At 40.8% G+C, this 12,500-nt stretch overlaps 1 protein-coding gene and 1 non-coding gene across 5 annotated transcripts in view; one reads left to right on the top strand and one right to left on the bottom strand.

Annotated features, from left to right (window-relative positions):
- The window catches only part of LOC138047108 (cytochrome P450 3A8-like), a 7,789-nt gene extending 454 nt beyond the window's left edge, over window positions 1-7,335 (top strand). The window contains exons 1-3 of one of the 4 annotated variants that reach the window (XM_068893857.1): window positions 1-704; window positions 3,289-3,877; window positions 5,644-7,335. The exon at window positions 1-704 is cut by the window's left edge and continues 454 nt beyond it. In XM_068893857.1, coding sequence (XP_068749958.1) covers window positions 3,334-3,877; window positions 5,644-6,629 — 1,530 coding nt within the window. In that variant the 5' untranslated portion in view covers window positions 1-704; window positions 3,289-3,333 and the 3' untranslated portion in view covers window positions 6,630-7,335. Of the gene's footprint in view, window positions 705-1,071; window positions 1,496-1,596; window positions 1,773-2,501; window positions 3,080-3,288; window positions 3,878-5,643 lie in introns of those variants that run through there. The other 3 variants (XM_068893837.1, XM_068893849.1, XM_068893844.1) reach the window with 3 other exon arrangements.
- Window positions 7,336-8,554: 1,219 nt separating this feature from the next.
- On the bottom strand, window positions 8,555-8,627 carry Trnak-cuu (transfer RNA lysine (anticodon CUU)). The gene has a single exon. It is a non-coding gene; the product is annotated as a tRNA-Lys (tRNA).
- Window positions 8,628-12,500: the final 3,873 nt, after the last annotated feature.

The raw sequence follows: 12,500 nt of genomic DNA, 5'->3' as shown, positions 1-12,500 counted from the left end.
ACAGGAAATCGAGAAACATTTGGCTTCAAAGCCGATATGTTGATCATTTACAACTTCTTTTTCACCACAAGCTTAAGCGTGTACTCTGAGCTTCTGACACCTTTCCAAGACCAATGTTACTAAATTTTTTTCCCTTTCCAGCGGGGTTAGTATCTGGATGGGGGACGTTAAAATATGCGACTTTTGCTGTCAGGAACATACGCCCAAAAATTCTATTTTAACGCTCAAAAATGCGAACAAAGCAAGGTACAGATTTTGCTAGCCTGCTTTATGCAAAACAAATATTGACGAAAAAGTAAATAAATATTAATATGTAGTTTTTAAGGAGAGCAGAAGGAACTTTTAGGAAGTGTCGATCGAGAATAAAACAATTTGCCATCAGCGAAAAACATTTCGGGAGATTTTTGTTACGTTCCATCAGAGTTCAATTTTTCTATCGTACTTTTGGTCATACAAGTAAAATCGCAAAATCGGAAGTGACATCGATTTTAGCGGCCGCCTGTGATCAAGTTATACCTTGCGTGTTTACTGACAACTCACGAAACAAAGGATACATCTGTGACAAAATGACGGCATAACACCTGGTTTTTGTTAGTGCTTTTTTTTTTCTTTCAAGTGTTATAAATTTCGACAAGATCACTGTGCGAATCACAATCGTTGATGCTAGTCCAAGTGTCAGCTGAAGTTAAGCTCCTCCGAATGAGGTTAGTACTTGGATGGGGGACGGCTGCGAAGTCCCCGTGACGGCGATTCGTTTTTTTAAACTTGATTTCATTTTTTATCTTGTTTGGCCGTTCAAAGCTAGTTTCTTATTTTCTTTCTACGTCAAAACGGCGAACAAACTGGTTCCCAAGAAATATTGGAGTACGTATTCGTTCTATTCAAAATGCTTCTAATGAAGTATTCGTTATATGCAAAATAATAATGTTCACAGCGGAACACACAAGTACGAAGCAAGATCTAGAAATAACGTAGAAAATTCTCCTTACCTTTAAAGCTTGCCTTTCTCAAAGAAAAAGCATCTATCCACTTTATCGAATAGTTTAATACTGAAACAATCATGGCGGGCGGAAAGATTCTATTATAAATGTTTGCTTTCACCATTTTAACGGAAGTGTGTCACGGTGGCCGAGTGGTCTAACGCGCTAGCAGAGAAAAATCGTGATGGCTTGGGAAGTATAGGAGTTCTCCTCGGGGCAGGGAAGTTTGGAAATACCTTAGGGAATATAAATCAGTCCACCCGATCGGAGATTAATTCAATATCCGTGGGGTATGCACATTTGTGACTACCAACAAAAAAAAGATTCCAGCCCGGTTTTAAGACGTGGATGCCTTCGGCATTCCACGTAATGAGAGCTGTTATGCTCGTGACTGTGCTTGATTGTTAAGCACCCACTAATTCCCAATTCCCAAAGGGAAACAACATAACCTTTCGACTCGAACGTGATCAGGTCAGTATTCACTTTAAAAAGTGCCACTTTGCGTCAAGGAAAAGGTACGTGCGTATTTTTGCCTCGAGTGCTTTTGCAATTGTCAAGTTACTATGAATTTTAATAGCTGGTTTTCATATTACGTCATCGCCGCCATTCTGGAGGACGTTTATATTAGCTTTTTTTGTTCGTCCACCAACAATTGTACATTGCAGTATTATTATATGTGTCTCCAGAGAGGTTGCAAATAATCTATTTCAAGTAAAAGCATTCTTGCCACTTGAATGAAGTTGAGAGTCAAAACCTAAAATCAATGTCATTTCATTGAGAAGCCTTGAAAAGGTTTTAAATAACATACGTAGTCAAAAGAATATTGTGTGTGTGTGTTTTATTGATGCAAATTATTGTTTTGCGGGCATGTAGTCAAGCAAGTTTTACTGTTTATAAGTTTTATGTAAGTAGGCATGACGAAATGAAAGCCGACGTACAAGAACCTCCTGCGCACTTGTAGCTAATTAGAGTTGTGAAATCGATTGTGAAAAGTATAGGGCCTCCTACGCAAACGTTTTTACGGGTTCGTCACGCAATCGTTCCTCCCAGGGAGCGTATGCAGGCAACGCTACAAAACAATGGATTTTTGGTGGTACAAATGAGGCCCTCCCAGGCCTAGGGGGGTGGGGGGGATCCTTGTTCCCTTGTTCCCTTTAAATATTTGCTTGTGTTCCCTTGTTCCCCAAATTACTTTCAAACTTGTTCCCAACTTTTTGATCCCTAAAATTGTTTTCAATTATTTTTGTTCCCTTGTTCCCTAAAATATTTTAACATTGTTCCCCTGTTCCCCAGTTCAAATTAGCCATGTTCTCTAGTTCCCCAAAACCTCTGGGAGGGCCTCACAAATTGTCTCGTCTGACAGTTTCTCTCGGAACGCCGTGCCGATCAAACGGTGTTCACGAATAGCCGCTTTGGAATTCAGTTAGTTACGAAATTTCATTTAATACTAAAAAGTGAATGGCGCTGGAAAAGGATTATGAGTACTTAATGACTACCCGGAACGGGAAACAATGAGTTTTATTTCCTCGGCCTCCCTCGAGACCCTTCAGTGTTGAACTGTTCCCCGAGGCGAAGCCGTGTTTGTTATGACCCTTCCAACTAAAAAAAACACAATACACGTATACCAGCTTACGACCTTATTGCAGAATGTTACAAATCCAAACGACAAATAAATCTAAGCTATCTAAATCTAATGCTACAACTTTCAGTGAAAATCAGAAATATACCTTTTTTAAATTGCGCGTAAAGTTTACCCTTGCGTGACAAAATGACCAGACAAACAAACAGAAAAATGTTCAGAATCGATTCAGAAAAACTGGGCAAAACTTTATCGATTTTGCATCGGCGTCTCGGTATTTTAATTGCGGTTATGAAGAAGAGACGTAAGTCCATGACCCTGGGTCATGAACTTCTTGAGGAGATGAAATCATGCGAACTTCCACAGGCCCGTTGCTGTTGCCATGACAGTATTCGGATAGATAAACATTGTCTCTAAATCGTCGCAACTCGTCCTGACCTGCATGACTTGCAGACCAAAAAGGCCTAAAAAGGGCCCTAAAAACTTTGTTCCCAATCAGTTCAATCATCCGACTGAACTGGTAACTCATTTCGGAGTCATAGAGCTTTGCATGTTTAATTAGCTTTTGAGGTTTTTTGAATAGGTGGTTTTCATGTTACGTCATGGCCATGTAAAAGATCTCTCATTAGCTCCTTTTGTTCCTCCACAAGCAATTGCACATTACATGATTGTTACCTGTGTCTCTAGGGATTGGTTGTAAACCATCTATTGATCTTGTTGTTTCTTCAGGTTCTTATTTGTTGCTACTGAAAACCGGCAACTGAAAAAGCAAGGATGGCAGAACTGCTGCACGAAATAACGTCTCTCGAAACGGTGGCATCCCTCGTTCATTATACAACGATCTTGGCGCTTGTCTTACTTGTCGTCTTGTTACTTCACTGGTGCGGAACGCTTGGCTTCACGGACCTGAAGAAATTTAATGTTCCCGGGCCAAAGCCTCTTCCTTTTCTTGGGAACTTTCTGGAGGCACGAAAATACGGTGGCCTGCACTTAATGCATCTAGACTACTTCAAAAAGTATGGCAAAGTCTATACCCTCTGTCTGGGTGCGAGACCTTCGTTGGTCGTGGGTGACCCCGAGCTGTTAAAGCAGATCATGATCAAGGATTTTCCATACTTTCGCAATAGATTCCAATTCGAACCACCACCTAATACGTCATTCGCTAAAAATGTAGGTGCCTTGCGGGACAAGAAATGGAAGCGCATCCGCAACACGTTGACTCCGACGTTCACCGCGGGGAAGATTAAGTTGATGGTGCCGCTAATCCAGAAATCATGTGACACTCTTGTAAAGAAACTTGAAGAGATTTGCGATACTGGTGAGTTATAGCATTCTTCTTAAAGATGAAAAAAAAAAAAGCAGTGATAATCCTTGTGCCTCAGTATCTATGGGAAAAAACATCTATACAATGTTTTTATTAGCACAGAGTTTTGATTGACATAGAGTCAAAATATTAAATGTGGCCGAATGAGCTAGGACTGCAAAACTTTCGATCATTTAAGAGTATCCTCTCTGGGTGACTCTCCTTTTTTTGACCTCACTACTTTTTCGCCGTCGTGGCTTGTCGTAGAGTAAACATCCCACACAACTGATCTTAATACAGAAGCATTCACGACTGAGTGAGATCAGAGACCTTCAGTTTAATTAAAGCATGTGTACCTTGTCACGCAATCTTCGAGCCAAAAAGAATGTTCCTATGATCGCTACAACTTCCATCTTATTGGAGAAATGGTTTTACATCGGCGAACATTCACTATGGCAGCGTTTACACGAACCGCATCGGTTACGCCTTTCATTTACATGACACCGATCGAGACCATTGCCGAAACTGGGTCGATTTGAAAACGATGGAGCGTTTTGAAAACGATTCGGTTTCACTTGTCGTGTAAACGGCGAGACCACATCGACTTGAATACGGTTACTATTTCTGCGCAAAATTTGCATTGCTCGGTTCAAAATCTCGCACGAAGTGAAGCCCTCGCTTGTACCATCAGAAGCGTGTCATAACCATAGACAGAGACTTTTTGAAGTGTTAAACGCTTTGCAGGCGCTGGTACGCTCCGGCAAAGAGATTAAAAAAAACGACCAAGCGACGTTTCTGGATTCGCCCTCAGTGCAATCAGAGGCACAAGTCACGCTCACCCTTAGTTTGAACAATTAGCTCCTCCTTCCAGGTTGTCTATTTCAACGTTAAGGAGTTTTAGCAAAGACGACGGCTACGGCAACGAAGATGTTAGTCCAAAATATAACTTAGCGCTATCGCAAGTATTTCGCGATTAATCTGTCTTGTTCACCTTGTACAATAGAGGCTAACTATCCTGTAACTGGATGGGTACGAACGGTTTTAAAGTCAAAACTGCAAATGACTTCTGATAGGTTTACAGGCCCATCATAGCTTTAGCGTCCCAATTACTTTTTGCCACTGATTATTGGAAGAATTCGTGTCTGGTGGGACAATTTTGTGGAAGATATTGTGTCTCCCTTTAGTCTGTGATGAGTTGGGCATGACGTAAATACTGCGAAAACGGTTTCAACTGCCGCGCATCGGTGGCTCAGTTGGTTGAGCATCGGGCTGTCACGCGGGAGGTCGTGAGGTCGTGAGGTCGCGAGCCGGACCAATACTTAGGGTATTTTAAATAACTGAGGAGAAAGTGCTGCCTTTGTAATGACTTCTGCAAATGCTTAGTCTCTCTAGTCTTCTCCGGTAAGGACGATAAACCATAGACCCCGTCTCACAACCCTTCAATGTTCATAATCCTATGGGAGGTAAAAGAGTAGGGCATGGAGTTCCCGGTGTTGTGGTCTTTCCTCTGTGGTGTATCATGGTTGGGAGGGTAAATGCTCGGAGATACTAGCTACATCAAGCTACTCTAAAATCCGAGGGTAAATAAACATGTATAATATGATATGAATACTCCCAAAACGCATCAACTTTGACGTGATTTTGTCGATGTGAAACTGTATTCCTGTAAACGCCGTCTATGTCTAGAGATCGCTCGGGGCCATTTAAATCTGAGAAATTTCATTTGATCTCGTCCCTTTTTAATAATGTTTTTTTTTAATTTTCATTCCTTACCTTTGCAGATCAAAGTGTTGACATGCTCGATTGGTTCAGTAAGCTGACTCTCGAGGTGATTTTATCCACTGCTTTCGGCGTGGATGCCAAAATTCAGCTGGGTGAAAATGGTGACATAGTAACGGAAACCAAAAAGTTTTTCCGAACTCCTCAAATCCTTCGTAACATCACTCGTCTACCATTTGGTTACTTAGTCATAAAGTTCTTGCAAGCACTGAAAGGAATAGATGCAAGCTACATGGAAAAAGTGGCACAAGAGGTCGTCAAAGGCCGCCGTCAGCATGGTCACACGGGGCGAAAAGATATGCTGCAGCTGATTATGACAGCTCACGAGGAGACCACGGAAGAAGGGATCATCAAACTGACCGATGATGAAATTGTCGCGCAATCATTCGTATTCCTGATTGCTGGATACGAGACGTCAAGCAACACGTTGAGTTTTATACTCTACCACTTAGCTGTGAATCCAGATCTTCAAGACAAACTAAGGGCAGAAATTAAAGAAGCCATAGAAAGCGATTCAGGAAATAAGACTTTGTACGACGTTTGTCGTGAGCTTGAGTACCTCGACTGCGTCATTAAAGAAGCTCTACGCTTAAACCCACCAGCCGCATTTGCCAACCGCGAGTGTGCAGAAGATTACGACAATAATGGCATTCACATTCCTGCTGGAACAGAGATTATCATTCCCATATATGCTCTGCATCATGATCCGGATGCTTGGGAGGAACCGGAGACGTTTAACCCCGAGAGATTCCGAGGTCCCGCAAACGATACGCGACACGCATTCCAACACCTTCCCTTCGGAGCCGGACCTAGAAACTGCATTGGAATGAGATTTGCTCTTCTGGAGATTAAGATAGCACTGGTGAAAATCCTGATGAAGTTCAAGTTTGTGCGATCACCCGAGACACAAGTTCCTTTGATCATACACTCCGGGATTACTTTAAGTGCAAAAGACGGAGTGAATGTTAGAGTAGAGTCTCTTCTCTAACGCTTTCAAACCAGATGATTATCGAGAATTTTGTAGTGAACGTTTTGGTTGGTATACTTTCAGTACTTGACCCAATTAAGCAGGGCACCATGGGTAAAAAAATATGGCTAACTCATCTATGCGAGAAAATTCCCCCCCCCCCCTTCCTCCATGTATGCCAATGTGACCAGTACCACGGGGCCATATCGCAGTTTCAAGTTTAGAGCTCATCGACGTCAGCTGTTTTTTTGAAGTTGGATTGGATCGCAGGCTCAAGCCAAGTTAACTTATTGTAAGAATAACTGAATAACCCGCGAGCTCTTCTTTTAGGCTTGGCAAAATCTATATATTATTTTAGGTTGGAATTGCTTCTTGGTTTTGGTATTTACATTTTTTATCCCTGGCCTTTGTTGGCCACAAAGCCACTGAAAATTTAGAAGCATATAATAGGAGCTCTTAACATATTTACTCAAGTTGTTATAAATATTTATTTTGCCAGGTTGCAGCGTTGTGTGTTTTATAATGACAAAAATGTAATATGCCTTCTTGCCGACCTGGAATTTTAATTTATTGTAATCAACAGTTTCCATTAATTAACTGGCTACCTGGCTCCGCTAGCCCTTATGGTTATTCCAGGCTGACTGAGCCAGTACTCTAATTTATTTAGTTAATACCAATTGTAGTTGATACTGAGGCAAGAATAAAGTACAAATAAATTTTCTTCTTATTATTATTCTCTTCTTCGATTCTTCTGTGCACTCATAGATAATCGAGGGACTGGTTATGAAACCTTAGAACCTTCAAAAGCGAGAACAATGTTGTCGCAATCGATGTTGAATTCACCGTGACCCTGCACAATCTTTTGTTTTCGCTTCGCACGGGTTTGTAAATTAGTTGCACATAATTTAATCGAAGGATTTGATTGGTTATCTTCTCGAAAAAAGATGTGTTCTGTGCAGGGTCAAGGCCAAAAATACGGATGAAAACATGAAAGAAAGGAACTTGTCTAGTTTCATAACCATCTCCATGCATTAAGTATGGTGCACTTCAGGACATATTTACAAAAGTGTCTTTTAATAGCAAGTGCAATTTATTATCGTTTATACCCCTCTGAGACCACAATATTTTAATAAGAAAAGACACTTAGCGAATTGTGGTGGCAATTATTCAATCGACACCATCATCATATCGCCTTTATTTTGGTCGGATATCAGACAAACGGACAATCGTAATAGATAGGAATAAATAAAACTGAGTCCAACTCTTGGACTGTACACCTCTTGAGTTAATTATTTGTTTATTTGCTTGATTTTTTAATCCACTTCGGGTTCTATGCAAGGAATATCATATTCAAAAGATGCTGATAATATCTTATCCTAAGACGTATATCTATGTCAGGGAACTTTTAATGATGCAAGACAAAACTGAAATGATTTTCAAAAAAAGTGAAAGGTAAAAGGGATCTCCTACTGTGCAGATTCCCTCCAAAAGCACTAGCAAGAGAAAGGAACTAACAAGAATTAGCGTTGATTAAACCAAGAACTCATGACTTCACATTTCCCAGCTTCATCTTTCGGCTTTCCTCTTTTCCGTACGATTTTGAGTTGAAATGATGGACGTTGATGCCTTATCCATTAGGGCACGGAGACAGTCTTACACTAGCGGCGTCAATTGATGTACTTGTGGGCGGTGAAATCTTTCCTGAAGGTTCAAAGCTATTGTTCTCTCACAGCCGTAGTGTTTTTCATGTTTACGAAAGGACGTCAATCAAATCTCAAGGGTTAATGTCAGTGGCAGTTTGTGTAGGTTACGAGCAAGACACCGTAGCTTGGTGGGAGCGCCAGTCTTGTAAACCGGCCGTCATGGGTTCAAATCCCTTTGACTGCTTGGGTTTCCTTCCTTCTTTCCTTCCTGCCTTCCTTCCTTCGGCCTCTAAAATGGTTAACCACCCAACGTGGAGCTCGAACCCACGACCCTGAGATTAAGAGTCTTATGCTCTACCGACTGAGCTAGCCAGGCTCCCCCCTGGCAGAACGTTCAACAGCAATATGTGACGGGCATGCTTGGGTCCACCCTGTTCGGTTCTTGAACCAGGGGAATTTCGGGCTGTGATCATCCTGAGATACTGCCAAACATTTTTACTCAATATTATGGGCGCAGTGGCAAAGGACGATCGAAAGACAATTGAAGGGCTATCGCCAGGCCACAACGCTATTTCTTGACAATCCACCTCACAGGCACGCACCATAGATCCCTTAGCATAGCAGGTTAGAGCGTCAGTAGTTAAGGGGTACTCGGCGTACAGTTTTATGCTAATGAGGTTAGGTTTAATATGCTAATGAGAGGTATAATATGCTGATGAGGTGAAGAGTGGGTGCGAGATTTTGAGTTTTTCGGCGGCGAAGATGTCGGAAGGCTGTAGTTGCGACGTGGGAGATGTTTACGATTGTGCAAAAGCTCGTACTCAGAGACGAAGTTTTGAGCAAGTAACTGCTCGTATTTATGAATTTATGGGAGAAATAAAACTTATGAATGGGAGAATGTTGACGACGATTTTTTTCATCTGGTTGTTCTCTAACGATAACGATGTGAGTAAGATAAATGATGAAGACTCGATAGGTTCTCATTTTAAGAGCAAACTACCTTTAGATTTAGATTTACGAAGAGGTTCGTGGGAGATGGGGGTTGATAAGGTCATCTTAGCCAACGAACAAATAAATAATCTAGATTATCGTTTTAAGGATCCAAATGATAAGGTCATAGACAGTGGTAGTCTGCCTAAAAAAATTATTTTTATGGATTCTTCTTTGCACTGATTGTTCCGACTTCTAGACAAAGAAAAATCTGTATCTTAAAATATTCAGTCAATGATGATTGCAGTCTCCTTGTCGTTCTCCTACCGGTCACCCAACCAAGCGGGCATGGAACATGAGGACAGCCTCTGTTGTCTGAGACTTGATTATATCTAGTTTTCAATTTTAATTTAAATTAATACATTTATTTCAATGAAAAAAATTAGCATATAAGTATTTTTTAAATCTCAATTTAATGAAGATCAGTGATGACTGGCAATTGCCTTTACCTACTGATCACCCAAGCAAGCGGGCATGGAACGTGAGGACTTATATTCAATGAACTGAGATCTTCAATAACGAATAAAGTAAAGGATTAGTTTGTTGAAGTTTATCTTCCACACTGCTCTTTTGCTTTGTTAGTTAGTCTTCTGGCACATTCTTAATCTAATTAACTCATTTTTGGGAGGGCATGCTAATGTCCTCCCTATGTGAGCGAAGACGAGGATGGATGTGGCGATCATGGGTGGACGTCGAATGGTGACAAAATTACTATGTAGGGGTTAGGGTAGGGAAATATTTTTAAAAAGTATATTTATAAGAAAAGAGCTTTGTGAGATAAAAGCTTAACGCTGTATCATGACCAAATATAATCAGAGAATGCATGTAGCTATGAATGGCTAATTTGTGAATGGGAAGAAAACATTTCCATGTTGACAAAAATTTACCCATCCTTCCCATGTTTAAAAACCCTGACAATGGCTTTGGTCGTCCGCGGCTTCGTCCGCGAACAACCACTTCTCGCCGCATGGGGCGTTCTGATGTCATCTTTCTTTCGAGGGACAATTTGGAACTTATACGGTAAGTAATTGCCCTTTAAGAACATAATTATATCGTGTTCTGTTGATTTAGACAGAAATATACTGTACGAGAGCGGAGACTAAGTTCGGGACAACTGATTAATTAAAGACCTTGTGTCTTCTACAGAACCTTGGAGCAACCTTGAGAATATCTTGAGCAAAAACTGAGAATAAGCTTACTTTGAGCAAAACTGAGAATACCTTGAGTGAAATTAAGAATACCTTGAGCAAAACTGAGAATACCTTGAGCAAAACAGAGTTATCTTTGAGGAAAACTGAGCGTTGATGAGAACTTTCAGATAACGAGGACAGTATTGCGCAGTTGACTGAATGGCGAACCGTTTGCAACAGTACAGGCAAGTCGTGGGTATGCACTCTGTTTATTTAGTAGTCAACGAATTTTCAGGATGCTTCATGGGAAAATTCTGGTACGTGTTCTCTCTTACTTTTCTTTTACTGAGAAGCGATTTATTTGCCAGTATTGAGTTTAAGTTTAGTCCGTAGTTAAGAAATTTCGAAATTGAACCGCCTGTGGCTTACACAGACTTGTTTGTATCGAGTTTTATCAATTCCCTAGCCAAACGCGAGCCCGAGTCAACCACGAGCCACGAGCCAACCTCGAGTCAAGACCAAATGCTTTCATTTTTTTTTCATTTTTGAGTTTCATGGCCACAGAAACGCATTTAAAAGTTTGTAGAAATATACTCGCCAGTTTTGTACAATATATGTCATCATTTTTTCAATGCCGATTGCAAGAGTTAAGCTTAACTTTAATTCCTGCATACCTCGATATCCATTAATTTTCCTCACGGATTCCGACCTTTGTTAATTACACCCAACTGATGCAGAATTGATGTGTAATAAAAATATTTATAGCATTTCGTGCCACTCGATTCATACACAGGGTACCCATACAAGAAATATTAGATCCCAACCCATTCTCTCCGCGGCCAAATTGATGGAGGACACATTTTTCGGTAGAACACAATATTTTATCAGAGGAATCATGCGCAATGTATTTCTTCCTTGTGTACGGGTTTTATGGGTAAAGTTGTCCAAGAACCTTGAAGCACAGCATTGCTGTGAATGGAGATATTATCAGTGGCAGCCAAGGTTTTGGGTTCTATCATACCTACAGTAAGTACGTTTTGTAACAATTGGCAAAACTCCTTCATCTTTGAGAAGTAGAAGAACTAAGCTGCTTCAACCGTAGTAACAGACGAACACGAAACTCAAAAATGAAAAAAAATGAAAACATTTGGGCTTGACTCGAGGTTGGCTCGTGGCTCGTGGTTGACACGGGCTCACGTTCGGCAAGGGAAATGATAAACCTCATTTGCATTGTATCGCTTCTACTTGACATGTCATTGACGTGAAAACGAACCCACGATCCCCCGTTGTTGTGAATATTGATGCCGCTAAAACTATCAGTGCTTTCTTCTCGCAATCAAGCATTATTTTCGGTGAAAACCGAGGAAAACAATATGTAGCGAACTTGTTAATGTTAATTTCCATTGTTTATCAGCATCATAAGGAATTCGGAATGCTGCTGACTTGGCGAATATCTTGCACACTGGAAATTCTTTGTACTGTTTCAGTGATGTATCCAGATTGCGTCCTGGGATGCACTCCTTTCCCTTTTGTACGCATAGAATATGGAACAAAGGGTCCAATTGGACGGAGAAAAAAAATCGAATGTTCGTTCAAATTACAAACGCCAGGAAAAACATGCAAACGGCGTATTTCGCAAGGAAATTGAACATTCCCATTTCTCACAACGGAGAAATGATCGAATTCCTTAAATTTCAAGGTAAGCAGTTATTTTCGGATTTTTGTAGTCAAATGATTTCATTTTGTAAACGTCCAGCTTGAGGAGTTAAGTTTTGAATTCCCACGTGTTGCGTGACATGATCTGAGCTGTTTTTTTAGGCGAGACATTTAGGCGAGACATTTTTTAGGCGAACTAAACATTTCAGTCGAAGTTCAGTTTGTTGCTTGCTTTCCAAGCGAATTTCAAGCATTGGTTTGCTTATGGTGAGCGAAATGAAAGAGAATCCAACGGCGAAGTATGTTGAATTTTCGTTTTGTGCGACCCTGTTGATATCAATTCCGGGCGTGCACGTGTCATCCTCTCGGTTCTTGTTTTGCACGTAACTTGTCTGTTTTGCAAATTATGCAACTTTTTCGGAGTTAGTGTTAAAAATGAAGTGTTGAACATGAAACTTGAATGTATTCAGTCG

Source organism: Montipora capricornis, chromosome 1, assembly GCF_036669925.1.
Source record: "Montipora capricornis isolate CH-2021 chromosome 1, ASM3666992v2, whole genome shotgun sequence".
NCBI classification, from domain to species: Eukaryota; Metazoa; Cnidaria; class Anthozoa; order Scleractinia; family Acroporidae; genus Montipora; species Montipora capricornis.
This window is presented reverse-complemented; position numbering and strand designations above follow the sequence as displayed.